Source organism: Dermacentor variabilis, chromosome 10 (assembly GCF_050947875.1).
Source record: "Dermacentor variabilis isolate Ectoservices chromosome 10, ASM5094787v1, whole genome shotgun sequence".
NCBI classification, from domain to species: domain Eukaryota; kingdom Metazoa; phylum Arthropoda; class Arachnida; order Ixodida; family Ixodidae; genus Dermacentor; species Dermacentor variabilis.
In genome coordinates, this window is record NC_134577.1 from 117625589 (window position 1) to 117643173 (window position 17585).

General features: G+C 47.0%; 1 protein-coding gene across 1 annotated transcript in view; it reads right to left on the reverse strand.

Annotated features, from left to right (window-relative positions):
* Nucleotides 1-17585, reverse strand: part of Crk (Crk proto-oncogene, adaptor protein) — an 83631-nt gene that overhangs the window by 18159 nt on the left and 47887 nt on the right. Inside the window, exon 7 of the mRNA XM_075673317.1 lies at nt 8160-8237. Within this exon, the coding sequence (XP_075529432.1) occupies nt 8160-8237 (78 nt within the window). The remainder of the gene's footprint in view (nt 1-8159; nt 8238-17585) is intronic.

Sequence of the window (17585 nt, forward strand, 5' to 3'; positions counted from 1 at the left end):
GCAGTGAAACGGTTAAGTTTGCTTGCCAATCGTAATACCATAAAAAAAGAAACAGTTATCTAGGGAGTAGACATTATGAGGCATATTGTATGTAGTTTACTTCAAGAATGTCATTGTTGCACCCAGCCATAAACTGTCTGAAACGAAAGCTAGCTCTACGACCAATCCATAGCGTAGAAAAAGCACTGAAATTGGAAAAATGGCGCTCGCAGCTTCAAAGCTCTCAAGCAGCGATCCTGAAGAATTTGACCATGTGCTTTAGTTTGTTCTGGCGTATGTGCTTCTTCGAGCTAAACATCGTCGAGAAATTCGAAAGCTTCAGTATAAGGCCAACAAGGCATGGAGCCGCCGTGCAATCGAACAGCTTCTCCTGGCTAACGCACTCACAATTAGTGCTCTTGCCATGCGTAGCCGCAAGATCACCTGCTGATCTTTACAAAAATAAAGAGCTCCTTTTAAAAAGGTGAAGAATATATTGGTTCTCTTTATCCACAAGTTAGCTTAATATCATCAGAATATGGTCACCACGGCCGCAGCAGGGACATTGGAAATGAGAGTACGCATTTGATGGCCAAGTGAGTTGCGAGAATGCACTACGTTGCAAATAGAATTAAGCTTTAATGCCATTAAGCATGTCCGTGTGGCACCCCAAGAATGACATTAAAGTTTAAGGCATTAGCCATCTAATGTCATTTTCTGTGCCCGTGTGGCAGGGGTATAAAGTAATATAAAAGAGCACCTGAATGTAACACACAATTTATAAAATAAAACTACACTTAAACCATGATATAATAAAACTCTCGATACAACAAAGTATTTCACTTTCTATTAACTTTTCGACCATAGAACACCATGTATTTAGAGCCTCAACACAAACAAGTGTGTTTATACACGTTTTCAATATACACAAAAATTTACTGCCGGCTCAAAGGAATACCAAGACAGTAAATGGAAAGTTCTACAGACGCAGACGGCGAAGTGGTTGAATTACAAGCGGCTGCTTGCGAACAAATGTGCCTCTCAAGGTTAAGCACAGCAGTGCCATGTTCCGTATAGTCTAAGTATGGAGTGGACACAAAAGTGTGGCTGGCTTTGCCTCGTACCACCGACGTGAAGATATCGTCGACACAGCATGAAGTCATATCTCTCGTCACCAACCTTCAAATTCAATAAAATTCATATTCTTCTCATTCAAATTGCTTTTCTCGATTGACCGATCGGAAGATTTTGTAGCACCTTTCATGGAAGAAAATACATTGGCGACTACTTTTTTGCATAAAAGGTTGAATTTCAATATAACGAAATTTTGACATAATCAAGGAAATTGCCGATTTTACCAACTTTATTGTATCGAGATTTAACTATATAGCATGTCCCTATGTTTGCAATCAGAAAAGACAAGACATGGAATTTAGCTTCAATTAATAGAAACATCTTAAAATTAGCTTATATAATGAAAGTGGCACGTCTCCATTTGCACATCATTGGCCACAAGTACCAAGCACACAAGGACCTTATTCTCAAGTGACCACTTCTAGAGATACAGTAAAACCTCGTTAAACCGTACCCGCTTAAACAGTAGTTTCGTTTTAAAAGTAGTAAAGTCAAATCCCCGACTCAGCGGCCATTGAACATAATGTGTTTCGTATCCGCATAAACCGTACCAGCTTACTGTGTACGCATCGGTTAAAACGTAGCGTTTGAACTTTTCGTCGCGCAAACACGGCGCTGCGCCGTCGCCATAGAGTTTCTCACTATAACACCTAGAGGGTAATCTGGCGCCACCGTCTATGGGATTTTCTTAAGGGGGCACCGTGCCGTCATGGGAATGACGGTATATGTGTCTGCGAGGCTCGTGTTGGCTGGTGTTGTAAGAGGCTTCGTCTAAAACGTGGATATGGCTACGCAAATAACGCGTCCTCAAAGTAAAATCTTCATAAAATGTTTCCATTCACGCATATTACATCTTTACTCACCCACGATGCATGACCAAGGGAAGAAAAGCAAGAACAGACGACCAACTGTTTCAAAGCGAGTGCTAACCTTGTCGTCGTTCCTCCAACTTTAGCGGCCCGCTGATACTTCTTACGTAACATGTAGTCGTACACACAATAACAAGTTCTCATAGTTAAACAAAACATGTTTTCGCGTAATAATAAAGCTAAAACAGCTTTTTACGTGCTGTTTTAGTAGAAAATGAATCATTATGACAGACGGAACGGTACTTGCCAAGCGCGTCTTCAATGTGTCCTGTCTCTACGAGAACGATGCCAATCCGAAGTCACAATATACCGGCATTCCCATGCATACCACAGCGCAGCAGCGCCAGATTTCCCTCTAGGTAATGTAGTGAGAAACTCTATGGCCGTCGCCATCGGGCGGCCCGGCAGAACAACACGCCTCAGAGATCGGAACAACGGCCTCCAAGCGCCCTGTGCGTTTGCGCGTGAAGCCACATCAACATCAACATCATTTCGACGCGGTGCCAGCCGCGTCGAAATAATAATAAAATAGGAGGGGGGAGCAAAAGGCTAGGGGGCGCCAGCCGCCGCCCGTTACAAAGGGTATAGCCGCCATCCATCCATCCATCCATCCATCCATGCCAGAGAGCGTTATGGCGTCGTGCAAGCGAAGACTCGCGTCGTTCCGAAGCTTGGATAAAAAAGACGCCGGGTGCTCAGCATAGAAGAAAAATTAGACATCGTCCGTGCTATCGAACGTGACACGAAGAAGTCGGCGCTGACACGCAACAGGGATCTGCTGTTGACTACAGTGTGTGGCATTTGGAATGCGAAGAAGTTGCTCGGCAGCGCTGCTGCGACCGCGAAGATATGTCAGCTACGAGGTTCGGCTTTTCGCCATCGTTGCCTCTGTGGTTGCCGAACTGTCGACCAGCGACAGTGACGAGGACGACACGGAAAGCGATAGCACGGGCGATTCAGGCCCGTCAGTGGCATAAGCTGCGCGTTGCGTCAGCCTCATGAATGCAATCGTCGCGACGAAAATAGGGGCGCGATAACGTAACTATATTCCAAATGAAAATTATTCCAAACTCCGGCACCCGTAATAAAAAAGGCGCCCCCGGGACTTCTGCAGCACTACTGCGCACGTGCACGGTGAATACGTAACGCCGAGGAATCTGCCATGCGAGTGTTTGCCGAGAAGAGGGGGCTGGCACGCAGCTTCAGTAAGTTTGAAGCCGCTGTCGTCGGCGTGCTAGGCCGCCGCGGCATCAAACGAAAATAACGCTTTTGTCGCGCGAAGTGAATAAATACTGCATGTTTTTTTCCCCTTTCATCGCACTCTCTCTGAGTTCCGTTTTCGACAGGTAAGTGGGCGATCTCATGCTATTCGGTTAAACAGCACTACCGTTTAGTACGTACCTTTCCCGAGCTCCGGCCAACTACGGTTTAACGAGGTTTCACTGTATTACAGTACAGTAAAAGCTCGTTAACTCAAATTCCTCAGGGATGCTACGAAAATTCAAATTGTACAAAATTTGAAGTAAGGAAAGTGAGAAAAAATTGCTCGTTTGAGGCATGAATATAATAGTCCGACGTGGAGTGAGCACGCGCACACAGACGCTATGTCACGTTGCCGAGAAGAACATCTATAGTTCGACGCACTGGTGCAGCCAACATAACTGGACACAGCCGATGTATCCGACATCGAGATCCACACATTCGTCATGCCGACCCACAGTGCATGGTGCGCAGAAGAAAAGGTGCCCACGCTGCTTCGCAGACGGTCACGGAGAGCCGTTCAAAGCAGTGCACGGGTTGGGGATTGTTCTGCGCATGCTCTGGCACTGTGCAAGCGGCATAGCGTGACTGGCCGCAAGCGACGCATTCCAGAAACGTCGGAGTATTGACCTTTTTCATGGCGGCCTTGTGGGTGCTGCCACGTTTGATCACGTGGCGACGCATCCACTACTTGCCTCAGCTGCCCCCCTGTGTTTACAATGGATGTGCACGACGCTGGTGCGGTTCTGCAAATCTCTGTTTCGGCGGATATTGTAGACGGCGACTGGGTGGGAGGCTACAGCTTCAAACAAAACCTAAGTGCTTTCTAAGCTTGTTACGCTTTATCTAAACGGGAATCCTGGCAATATGGAGCTTGTAATAAAAGCGGGGCTAAACATGTATTCTAAGCTACCCCAACCTCCCGGTTACGAATTGAATCTGTATCTGTGTTTAACTCTTTGTTTAATTTTAAGCAGCAATTTGTTCGTGTTTCTGACTCAAATGTTCCCCGGGCGGTCACTATCTGATTGCTTATTTTCTACCAGATCACTCGTGAGTGCGCTCAGCCGAGATAGATTTGCTCTTGCTAGGCACAAGGCTTGTAACGTAGATGTTCAGTACATTGTAGTAGCTTGTAGCACACACGTATTATTGTGATAGTTCCTCGCTTACTGTGTGAACCATTACGAAACATTCAGCTTCGAACATTAATGTGCTGTTGGTGTAGCCGCCATCACCCGTGCTTCGGCGCATTGCAGCCTTTCACTTATTCTTGATACATTGGCGATAGATGGGGTGCAACTTTGGGTGCTAGTTGGGGTGGATGAGCGTAGATTATGTGCAAGAAACTGACTATATTCCAAGAAGCGGCGCTACTCCCTTTGTCACCCTGTAACAAGTGGTACTTATTCGTGCAGACGTTCCAGGGTTGAAGTCTATTCCTTGGAGATTAGCTCTACAATGCTGGCGGATGAGTGATTCTTTTTTATCCTCAGGGGAAGCCGTGCATTGCGAAGAGCCAGTAACACAGGCAGTCCTTATGTAGCAGTGGTGCATGAACTTAGACACACAGATTCATTCCATTCGTTAAGGGGAGACGCGGGTCGAAAAACGGCGATTTTCATTTAAAAAGTCAGTTTTATATTTTCGACTGTTTCAACAAGATTGATCTCTCCTCTTTCATACATAAAAAAATCAAAGCCGCAAACGATCGGGAAATTATAAACAAACTTGGTGAAAGCACTCGAGGTGGCAAGAAAAGGTGTAAATATGGCCCATTTTCCAGCATGTGATGCGTCAAATCGCGGTGTCGCAAGCCATTGGGCTTGCGCAAGGCAGCAGGCCTGCACTTTTTCTCTCCGAGGTCGGCTTTGCTGCAGCACAATCTCCCCGGGAAGTAATAATAAAAACAACACTTCTCCGCCGAAACCAAGCGCTTTCGCTGGATTTCTAAATCTCGTGGTGTGATTCCAGCCATGCCATTGGCTGCTAGATCGCGACGCGGCCACAGCTTGTCTGCTCTTTCTGCGACGTGCAGCTTTCTCGACGTGTTCCCAGGCTACCACGCACTTTTCTGCTCGTTTCGATGGATCCCGTGAAGAAACGCGATTTTCAATCGAAAGTGTCGGTCGAAGCACAAGTTCAAGGGGACTCGCCGCAAAGTCAAGCGGCATGCAATGGAGACGTCCGCGGCAGCTAAGCCTATCCTCGGTGACGGCGATGCTTTTTACGGTTCAGAGCCGGCCGGCCGCTCAAGATTCGTTGACAGCGCAGACGAATTCGTCAGTGCATCGGAGAAAAAGTAGAGAATCTTCAAGAATCAAGATAGGAGCGGCGAGGAGACAGCAAGCACATTTATTGCGAGATCAACGTCGTGAACGTGAGCGCCGTGGCATGTCCGGCATGCGGACAGCGCGACTTTTTTATCCGTAAGTTGGCCGAAAAACGGAAAGCACTCACGTCATTTTTGGAGTTGTGTTGCAACAATACAGCATGTGCCACATCCGTTATCTCGTCAACGTATTTATCGTGGTGTGCATCTTCGGAAGACGACGCTAACAGAGGAGCGCACCCTTCGGCCAGCCCAAGAGGGAGTTTCGCCGTGAATATCAAGGCAGTGGTTGCGGCGCGCGCATTTAGAGCTGGACACAATCAACTCGCCAGATTTTGTGCCGTTCTTGGTTTGCCAAAACCGATGCACCATACATTGTTCACCGCCATAACAAAGAAAGTGCACCTCGCTGCTACAAAAGCAGTGGCTGATAACTTGGGAGTTGGCACAGAAAGTAACAGCACAGGAAGTGGGTCAGCATGGTGCTCACAAAGACTCTATGAGAAAACAACATATGGCGCAGGTGAATCCTTAAGTTGTGCACTGGATCTAGATATCCTGGCCTGCATTATGTGCAATTTTTATATAGGTTTCAGTGCTACAACACAAATAAAGAACTTTTATAACTTTCAATCGTGTTTTTCTCAGCTTCAAAAGCCAAACAGCGCAAAAGCCAAACATGGCTTTTGTGCACGACATTTGATGTACTCATTGTGGTCCAATCAAGACCAAATTTGGTGTGCATCATCTTTAAGGTGTGTAGAATGCACTTATCTAGGTTCTAGTGCAACCAGCTTATTTTTAAGAATGGAAATGTTCAATACCCTTGGGTGTTAGTCACTGAAAACAAAGCATCAGATATGAAATTCTCTCAAAATGTTGCCTGTCAAGGGAATTGCATTATCTTGGTTATCGGCACTCACTGGAGTGTTAGGGACAAGAAACACCATCTTGCACTGCTATATCATGCCAACTGCTAGGTCCAGTAGCTGCACAAACATGCACCGTTTCTCACTTATGCATGACACTTAGGATATGAAAGCATCGAGCTATCCTAAAAATAAAAACAGATTTGTAATGAGGATATCAAGCTATATAAGTGGTACAATTTTCATTTGCCTAGCAATAATATTTAGAAAGAAAGGTTTCTGAGGAGCGTCTCCCCTTAAATGCCAGTTTTCGCAGCCAACAACTGAACACTTCTTCACTCGACCGCTCCATACTTTGCAGCATGAATGGAGCCCACTGCGTTAGCGAAAACTTAGTTGCATTTCCGACAGCTGATCGCACAAAAGTAGAGCAGAAGTGGCAATGGTTTCGCTTCCGTGCGCTCTCACTGAGGCAACGCGTGGTGCCCCACCGAAAGTGCCATCTCATTTCCCTAGAGCAAACTGCTTCGCAAAAAGGGTCAACAAACATGCCTAAGCACCGCCAACACTCGCTGAAGGAACAAGAGCTGCGCTTTAAAAGGCACTCGCAAAACGCACCACAACCTACTGTGACGTTGGTCTCCGCTGTACTCACATAGCATCACCGGCTGCACGCTGCTGAGCCCCACTATACGTATAGGTGGCATCCAAACACATATCCCAGCGATGCTTTCCTTTGAGTAACAGCCACGAATCTCAAAGGCTATTCGTTTTGGTACCGCCAGCGCCGATAAACGTCACAGCCACCATGTTTTACACATTACCTAGTGCCGCTTCTCAGCAGAACACCAAACATGATAAAAGAAAGAAAAAGAAGAGAGCGCCGCATCCACATTTCTGTCTTAACGGTCTTGAGAGAGGGAGAGAACCAACCTGCAACAGAGGTGCTGGCCATACCTGGCCTGGCACAAATGTATATCGCTCCAGTCGGGCCTCAACAAAGGGCCGCAGACAGAAAAAGCAAAGGGGCGCAGCGCAGCCTGCACAGCGATGCCAGCATTGCCAACGTGCTTCCGTGCACTGGCACTCTCCCCATCCACTATGGTTCGGAGTTTAAATTATCAGTGGCGGTGCAGATTTTAGTGTGAATTAGCGGGATGCGCTACATGTTGCTTTCAGTTCATTGTTGGATGGACCATGGTGGCTTCTTCGAATTATCTAAAATTTCGCATTAATGAGTTGGGAATTAGTGAGCGCTTACTGTATTGCTGCAACCAAGTGCAAAACATTTTACAAACTTAAATGGACAGCATGTTCACGACTATTCTCCTGTGGAAAATTTACACCAGCAGCAAAGTAGAATACACTGGGTTACTGCTATACTTGCTCTGTGTTTGTCTGGTTGAGTGCTGTGCCACCAGATGAACTCCAGCAACCTTCCCCTGAGTGTTTTAACAATATGCAGCATCACATGCAGACATGTATTCAATAAACCAGTGGCGGTGGACATTCCCAGCATCTCCTGTAGTGATCAGTGCACTGTCACACGTAAAACTTCAAATTTTAAGATCACCATTTTCACTGCACAGTTACTTCTGGGGCACCCAGTAGTGGGCGGTTTCAGCAACCCCTTCAGTTTGCCTGCTTGGCAGCAGGACAGTGCCACTTCCTTTTTTTTTTTTTTGTAACTGAAAAAGACAATTGTGGAACACTCGCCTCCAACTTCAGGGCTGTCTTGTCGTAGGCGTTAGGGACCCGAGCTTGTTTCACCCTGGCCCTGGCAGGCAGCTTCCTCTGCAAGTGAATACCGGAAAATGAGACAGTCTTCAGGCTGGACTAAGCTCGAAACCACACTGTGGAATCATGCCAACTTGAATTATGGAAAGTTGAATGGCTGAGGTGTTGTTGTAAAAAGAAAATTGCCAGAAAGGCAAGGTGTTGAAAGCAGTGGAGTGCAGACATTTGAATATTCAATTTGAATTGTTTAGTATACGATTCGAAAGGCACTTTCACTATTATAAATATTCAAACCCCCAAAAATTGCTGTTGTAAGTTTTTTGAGTCAGCTTTGCCCCATTACAGCCGTGTTAAGGGGCGAAGAATACTGTCACGTGGTGGTGACGTAGAAGAACACAGTAGCAATACTGTGAACGACAAAACTAACTTTTATTGGGCGAACCAGTGTCCACAAGACAGGCTACACTTATAGCACAACGATAGCGGCGAACACGGTCGGCGATCGTCAAAAATCTCATCAGCAGGTCAAGCGCGTCAGCTTTTATAGATCGGTCGTCGAATGTTCCAGATTAACTGCTGGGACCCGCGTGTCTTCCACAAAGTTCTACACTATTTGCATCGCGCATAGATGCAATCAGATTACACAAGTTGCGGTGAAAGACAGTGGATGGAACCATCGATAACATTCCAGAAACATCGGATACATGCAGTCGCGTCCCGCGCTGTGCGATAGCATTAGTTAGGCGGCGAAACGTGGTCGCCCGATAAAGATAAGTACACGTGTCAATACAGACTGCATTGAGGGGAAGTGTTCGTGCAGAACAGTGAAGCATATCAAAAGTACAAAGGGGGCACTATCATGGGGCCCCTTCCTGCTGGCGCATATGGCTACCAGAGGACTATAGCTCAAGGCTCAAGTACCCACTTCCCTGCCTTTTCATGCATCTGGACAACACCAGCCACAAGGCTGAAACCTCTGTGTCTGCTGGTATTCTGGCTAAGTGCTTAAAAAACGTGGTTTCTAAACTACAAATCCGACCAAGTAACAAGCTTGGCAATGTTTCTAAACATTCTAAAGTAGCTCAGTACCACCAGGATGCTTCGATGGCAAAGTGGATTAAAAACATGGCTTTAGAAGAAGCAAGGAAAACTTCAACACCAAGGAACCCAGATATGTCCCTAACAACGAATGCCAGAAGCACAGGTTGAAAGATATGTGAATGATGAAATTTCGAGCCAAAATGGTGATGCATGTGAGTTACATGATGTCCACTGTTGGCTTGGCTTGCAAAGAGATATCTGCCAGTACCAGCCACTAGCGTGTCCAGGGAGCAGCCCTTTTCGGTGTCTGAAGGAACTGACATGCAGGAGGATGTCACTACTCTCCAAACATGTTGAGCAGCTATTGTTCCTTCATGACAACATTAAATAACTGTAGTTATGATACAGTCAAGCAAAAGCGTTGCACTAGAAAATTTTGTTGCACACAAAGTGTAATTTTCCTGTGTGCTATTTGCTGTGGTGACCTTTTTTCCTTACCTCTGGTTGGTGAAAAATATTTCATTCTTGCAAAACCAATAGCATTCGCATTTGAAAAATATTCAATTCGCACTTCTTCATCGCTGTTCGAATTCGCTTCGAAATTGAAAATTGGATATTCGCACATCCCTAGTTGAAAGAAATAGCAAAGCACTAAACATGTAGTGTGCAGAAGAGACACCAGAAAGAAGAACATGGACAAATATGAAGCACTACATTGTTGTCCATCCTCTTCGGCATCTCTTCCATGCAAATGTTTACTTCTGAAGATCAGCAACTAGCCCAACGCCAAGCTGCTATGTGACAGCAATGTATTATACCAATGTCACACGTACACTTCTGCGATCGGGGCTGACCTGGATTAAGCTCGATCTAGATGTGTTGGCTGCTAGACGGACACTATTGAATTATGATTGCGATCCGACTATCGCTATCCACGATTCACGATCATGTTTCTTGATTGCGATCGCAGGCTGACAGACGTCTGCGCTCTCTAGCGCTGTATTCTGAAAACGCTAAAAACAAGAAGTGGATGCAGTTCAATAAAAAACGCTTAAGGACATTTTTGTCAGCAATACAGTTGACGACCGATAATCCAAACTCCATGGGAAACATGAATAACTCCGAACTATTGAATGTCCAAAAAAGAAATGCATTTAAAAAAGGTTATTTTAATTACATTTTAAGGTCCCTGTGTAAGGAATAAGTGGTCGATTCATTGCAGCCCGCACATCTGCTTATGTGCAACCAAGTCCACCTATATTTCTGCCAGTTTTGTGTTATGTCTGTAGGCTGATGCAAGGACTGCAAAGGCTCCAGTCAGATCCGCATGTGAAGGCTCCGGAGCACATGGTACATCATCGTCTGCATTAAAAGTCGCAGTTTGACAGTGGAAGAACTTGCTCAATTGTTTCCTCGTCATTCAGTTCAGCACACGACGACACCGCGCTGTCGTCATCTGCAAAGTCTTCAAATGTAACGGCTGCAGGAATCGGCACACCGCAGCCTAGCAGGTCATCAATGATGTCTGCATTTGAGCTCGTCTTCATTTGAGTTCAGGCTCTTCAGTTGTGGAGCAGGGCTCATTCGGACAGCGAGGGTACCGTTGGTGCCATTTGACGCGGACAGACAAGAACTTCACGACACAGATTTCTTGGAGCCAGCAGAGCGCTGTCTGGAACACATACTAAACAAACACGCACAGAATGGCAGAATGCTGCCCGGAAAGCAAATTCAGCAAACAAGAGCAGGCCATGTGCGGTGGTGCCGGAATGCGTAATGTGATGATCACGATTTTGATGCAACCACACAATTCAGTCAAAGCCTCCAAGATGGGCATTTTCAGTTAAGGGGGGACACGGGCCTCAAAACCGAAAATCCTGGAAAAAATACATTTTTAGGAACTACTTGTTTCGGCATCTGTAATGCCTAATCTACACAGTATCAAAAGAATTTGCCCAAAAACGCGCCCTAAGTGTCTGAAAAAGATTATTTTGTCAGCGCGCACGGCAAGAAACGACCCCAAAATTTCGCAGAAACACCGGTGGTCATGGAGCTATTGCTCGTCTTTCCTACTGCTGAGCGCCGCCCTCTTGGTATAGTTCTAAAGTTCAAAGTTCCACCTTTCAGTTCACCGCATCCTTGCCGACGATGGCCGCATAGAAAAAACGCAAATGTGAAAACATCTGCGGCTGGTCTGACGAAGCTCACGATGCACGCAGCCCTCCTATTGGCTCAATGTGCCAGTGCGCTGAGAGGCGCCTTCTGATTGGCTGTTGCTATAGCAAGCAGGCCTAGCTAACGAGCTCCTCTGCTAGGCCTGGCAGTGGGTCGCTTGAAAAACTGCTGATATGCCGTTTCTTTGTTCATCATATTGCAAACGTAAGCAGCAAATCGACCCTCTCCAAAACAAAAAAGAAAAGAAAACAAAAAGTTTTAAACCGAATATGCGTCAACGAAAAGCGAAGCGCAAGCCATCTCTGCTTCCTATATATGGCAAGAAAGAGGAGGCGGTTTACCAAATACATGCGGAGAAGCCCACAAGGTCACGCTGGAGGTAAGTCACTGCGTCGCCCAATCTCATACCACATCGGCAATAGTGCAGCAGCGAAACTAGCCCCTGCCCTTTGTTCTCGCATGTAGGTTTACTTTGGAGACAGCAGGCAACATGTCGATGTTCGTGCCTCTTGCACGTACCTACGCAGGTTCGTGTAGGTGCATTCCAGATTTTGTTGAGCCTATAAGTGCGCCTAATCTCTACATCTGCGGGATAATTTTGTGGATTTAATTATATTGCAATTATTATTTCCCAGTTTTGAAGCTTGAAATTTATATTTTCCCAGATTTTTTTTTAGATTTCTTTTCTCAAGTACAGCTTTGGGATCAAATTTTGGGATCAGCACTGCGTCCCTTCTTCATTCAATTCTCGTCACTCTTTTTTTCCCTGAATGCAGGCAAGTCACAGAGGGCACAAAAGCTATGATATAGTGTCTTACGACACTGAAATACTTTGAAATCCTGAAGAAATCACTAACAAGAACACACATTTGTAAAGCTGCAACTTTAGAATTTCATAACTTTGGCTACAGTACAGATACAAACATCTAAGTGCTAACTCGCGGTATTTGAACATCCAGGAATATACCTGCTTAATTTTAGCTATGCTGTTGCAGTACATTTTTTTTTGCAAATCCCCTCCCAAATCTTTAACGCATGAAGGATTGTAACTACCGTATTTATTCAAATCTAGGCTGGTAGTTCTTTTCAAGTATGTAATCATATACCAAACTCCAGGGTCGGCTTAGTTTCGAGGATTTTAAAAAAACGAGCCAGTTTGTAATTAAAAATGATAAATATGGTGCATAGCTGGCATCATCTAAAGAAGTCAGTATAGCAGCTGCTATTAGCCGCACCAGTACAGTAAAACTTTGTTAAACCGTACCCGCTTAAACCTAGTTTCGTTTTAAATGTAGTAAAGTCAAATCCCCGACTCAACAGTCATTGAAGCTAATGTGTTTTGTATCTGCATAAACCGTACTAGCTTATTGCATACGTATCGGTTAACACGTAGTGTTTCCACTTTTCGTCGAGCAAACACGGCGGTGCGTCGTCTCCATCGGGCGGCCCAGCAGAACAACAAGCCTCCGAGATTGAAACAACGGCCTCCAAGCGCCCTGTGCGTTTGCGCGTGAAGCCACATCAACATAACTTTGGCGCCGTGCCAGAGAGCATTGTGGCATCATGCAACCAAGGACTCGCGTCATGCCGAAGCTCGGATAAAAATAGACGCCAGGTGCTCAGCATAGAAGAAAAATTAGACAATGTTCGTGCCATGTTCGTGCTATCGAACGTGACACTAAGAAGTCGGCGCTGGCATGTGACAGGGATCTGCTGTTGACTACGTTGTGCGGCAATTGGAATGCGAAGTTGCTCGGCAGCACTGCTGCGACCACAAAAAGATGTCGGCTACGAAGTTTGACTTTTCGCCATCGTTGCCAAAGTGTCGACTAGCGACAGTGATGAGGACGACACAGAAAGCGACAGCACGGGCGATTCAGGCCCGACAGTGGCAGAAGCTGCACGTTACGTCAGCCTCACGAATGCAATTGTCATGACGAGAACAGCACCCCACAATGAAAACGGCGCCCCGCAACTTCTGCAGTGCTACCGTGCGCGTGCACGGAGAATACATAATGCCAACGAGGAATCTGCCATGCGAGTGTTTGCCGAGGAGAGGGGCTGGCTGAAAAGTTGGCTCGCAGCTTCAGTAAGTTTGAGGCCGCTGTCATCGCTGCTAGGCCACCGCGGCATCAAACGAAAATACAGTAAACTCTCAGTTGTACAAACGTCGGTTTATCGAATATTTCAGAATAACAAACTTTTTAAAAAACCCCGGCAGTTTTCTTAATAGATTCTACGCAAAAATGTTTCACTTAAACAAATTTCAGAACAGTCAATATTTCAGTTTAACGAACTCGCTCAGAGGACCAAGGCTTATTTTTATGATCATAACTGATGCGCGCCCTCATCAAACCGCCGCTCCAGCGGCATTGTAACGTCGCTGGCGCTACAGCGCCGCTGGGGCAAAGTGGTGGCACGGAAAATGAACGGCAACGAGGCATGGCATCCGAGATCGCCCGCACAAAACGAGCAAGCATGTAATCTCGGAGGCTTAACTTAAGTTCACTTAACTTTCAGTTAAGTGAACTACAGTCGAACCTCAATATAACGAACCTCAATTTAACGAAATTCTCAAAATAATGCACTTTTTATTTTTCCCAATCTCTGCCCCATTGAAAACCATGTAGCGATTTAATGAGGTCACTTATACTGTACTTCCGAGTTAAAGAAGTCCTCGCGCATCGCATGCACGTACCAGGAGCCTCCTTGACAGGCAGACGAAAACTTTAGCCGGGCATACAGCGATTTGCATGCGCCCTTTATTGCTCAAAATTTCTCTGCGCTCTTCAATACGTGGAGCAGAACGTGCCGCTACGCCATTTATTGTGTTTGTATGAAACCTGCAGCGGACGCGCTCCTGTAGAGCTAGCCGGAGTGCTTCAGAAGTTCCGGAACGCGTCACGCTATGATGTCACTGGCCTGTTGGAACGGGAAAGCGCCAACCGGAAGTAAGTTTATGAACAGCAGTCGTTGGGCACGTTTTCTCAGTTGGTTACCGTATTTACATGATTGTAATGTTGAATTCCAATGGCGGAGTCGGAGCAGCCGACGGACTTTGCGTGGAACACTCGAATCTAACGTAGAGCAATGCCTCCAGATCCGCGACTGGAACACAACCTGCGCCGCCGGAGCAAGGCGGAAGTGGAAGTTCTATGACCAAGTTACCCAGGATACCTTGCGTACTGTCATCTCCTTCCGCTGTTTGCTCCCAGCATCGCCGCACAGGTCACTTGTCTCTTCAGCGCCGTTCACCTGTTGTTTTTTTAAAAGTGCGGAATGGATATCTCGCCAAGCGTGCAACAGCTTTTGCTTCCTTGCAAGTCGTGACCGGTGGCGCCTCCCAGCAGACAAACGCGGTAAAGGAAATACGTCACGCAGAGTTCCGGTCCACTCCGCCGATTTTGGCGGAGCATCTTTTTCTGCTCCACGGAGTGACTCCCGCTCTGAATCCCCTCCGACTCTCTCATTGGAACACCTTAATCCCGCCCTCACTCTGCCATTGGAACAAACTTGCTCCGAAACGAGCAGAAAAACTTGCTCAGACTCCGCCATTGGAATTCAACATAAGCCGACCACTTTTTAAAAATTTGAGTCTGAAGTTGGGGGGGTCGACTTACAATCGAAACCAAAACATGGCCCCGTCAAAAAAACGAGACCAACGGGAGCTACAACGTAGTTCCAATTTTATGTTTGCTCCATGGGCCTACTCGTATCTTTTCGCTATCCCGCGTGTTTGTTCGCTTTTCGGAAGGGTTTTTCAACATTTTTGAGAGTTTTACAGTGCATGCAACACTCATGGGGGGGTGTCGATAGTTGATGGAAGCGCCGCTTGCGGGGAGTATTGGTAGTTCATGGAAGAGCAGACACTGCTTGCGGGTTTTTTTCTCTGTTGAAAGGCATTGGCATTGGTTTGACGCATTCCACTTGACTGCCGGCTACATGCTACTTCCATGCTTCCCCAGTCGTCATGAGTGCTCCAGGCCCACTAATCGTTTGGCACTCGTTCACAGCAGCGTTCAAGAGTGCTGCCATCCTTTACGGCGAAGAAACAAATAACAAACGGGTGGTGCGAGAATGGCGACTGCAGCGAAGTTAAATTTTCACCTGTGACAGCAAGTGAGAAATTTCTCACGTGCTGAAGTCTGGACACTTTCCGGAGCTGTAGGCTAAGCTTGCGGCGTACATCGCTGAAATGCGTGATCGGTCCCTGCCAGTGAAGTGCGACATGGTCATGAAACAAGCCCGGACCTTCGCCTTAATTTTAAGGCCCTGCTCCGCAGTGAGTACAATGGCGGTGACGAAAGTATGGCGTACACAATAGATGTCGTTGACTCGTGGCAGCTGCTTTGCAATCAGGGAGGTGCTCCAAGCAACGTGACACTTGAGGACTTTGTCTTCAGCGATGCTTGCGCTGTGACAACTGAAGAGCTGAATGATGATGCAATAATCCAGAGCGTCACAGATACAGAAATGCAGGATGACGACTCAGACGAAGAACTCCAGGTGGCAATCAGCATAGACCTCAGACTCTGCCCAGGCGGCGCTGTGGCAAAACCCGTCACCAGCGCCCCCATCGCAGCCTTGGCGCTAACTGAGTACAGTCGCCGACCGATTTTCCGGACTCCAAAAATTCGGACATGCCCGATTATTCGGTCAGCTTCGCGGCACCGCCATTCCCCCCATAGACCATAATGTATAACAACTGCCGAAAGTTCGGACACGTTGCAACCTCTCGTCTGATTTTTCGGACACTCCTTGAGCCAACACGATCGAGAGCATCATGCACCGACTATGACCGGCGCATAGTTCGACTAGCTGATCGCCATTTTTGTTTTGGACAGAGCCTCCTTGCTGCCCCACGAAGTGGCGCTACTGGAAATCCCCGCTCATCACCATCGTTTCTGCCTGGTTCAATAGAGTGGCTCTACAGCAGTTCCGGTTTCAGCTTAGTAAGCCATGTCAAGACAATCCAGCAGTTTATTTGTTTCTTCGCGCACGACGCTGCGAGCGGGATACGTTTTTCGTTTGTGCGACCGGTGTCGGAACGGTGGTGTTTGTGTGCTGTGTCGAGGTTTCGGTGATCCAACGCGGCGTACGGAAACATCGCGTCAAGTGTCTAATGGCGCCGACAGTGCCCGCGCAGACTTCGCTGGGGAATGCCGGCAAGCGGGTGCCGGGAGGCCTAAGATTTGTCGCCTTCCGATGTGCTCCCTACTGACGCGGAAAATGTTCTGCCGAGACCTGCGCAGTGGTTGCATTGCGATTCCGGACACCGTCTCATTTGACAGTTTCACAGGTGCTGACACTGCTGTACTGACATGCGCAGAACTTGACGACGGCGAGATCATTCGTCAGGTTTCTGCTGCACCGCCGGACGATGACTCCGAGTCGGAAGATGACGCACAATGTGCTACGCTGCCGTCGCATGCGGAGCGTGCACAAACAGTGACTGTGCTTTCAGCCACCTATAGTGACCGTTCGACCCTCTCCGAGAGTCAGGCTTATGTGACTGCGCGTAAACGGAGCAGCGTGCAACGGCGCATTCACGATTTCTTCAAGCCTACTGCCGAGCCCGAATAAGCGCGTGGAAATAAAGGATTTCATTTTTTTTCTTAATCTGCTTTTTCGGACACCTGTTTATTCGGACATTTCCGCAGTCCCCGTGAGGTCCGAATAAACGGTCGGCGACTGTAATCCAATTACCCAACAGGTTGAACAGCCCCGTGTCCAGCGCTCTCTCCTTTCCCCTACATAAGATCGCGATGGAAATTGGTAAAGCTGAACGTTGTTGTTCCGTCCTTCACGTTCACGGCAATTTACAACACAATAGTAGCATTGATTGCAGCTTTTCTTCGTAGCGCGACAATCTATCGCAGTTGCCGTCGTTTCCGCCATCGGTCTGAAGAGTGATCCAGCAAGCGCTTTATGGCAGTTCAGCACCGCGTCCGACTAGCGTAGAAATTTATAGCTCTCTGTGTGGGTGTTAAATGCGCAAAACGCTCGCAATATGTACCAACATCTAGTTAAATCGTTGTTTCGCAGTTGCTAGCTGCATAGGCAACTTAGCAAGGGAGTCGAGCTTTGCACTACTCAATTACTGCCTCTTTGCAACAACAGGTGGCGCTACGCGTCTTGCAAAACTCCAGAGTCTGACGTCCATAGCTACACCGAAGCTACACCGAAGTC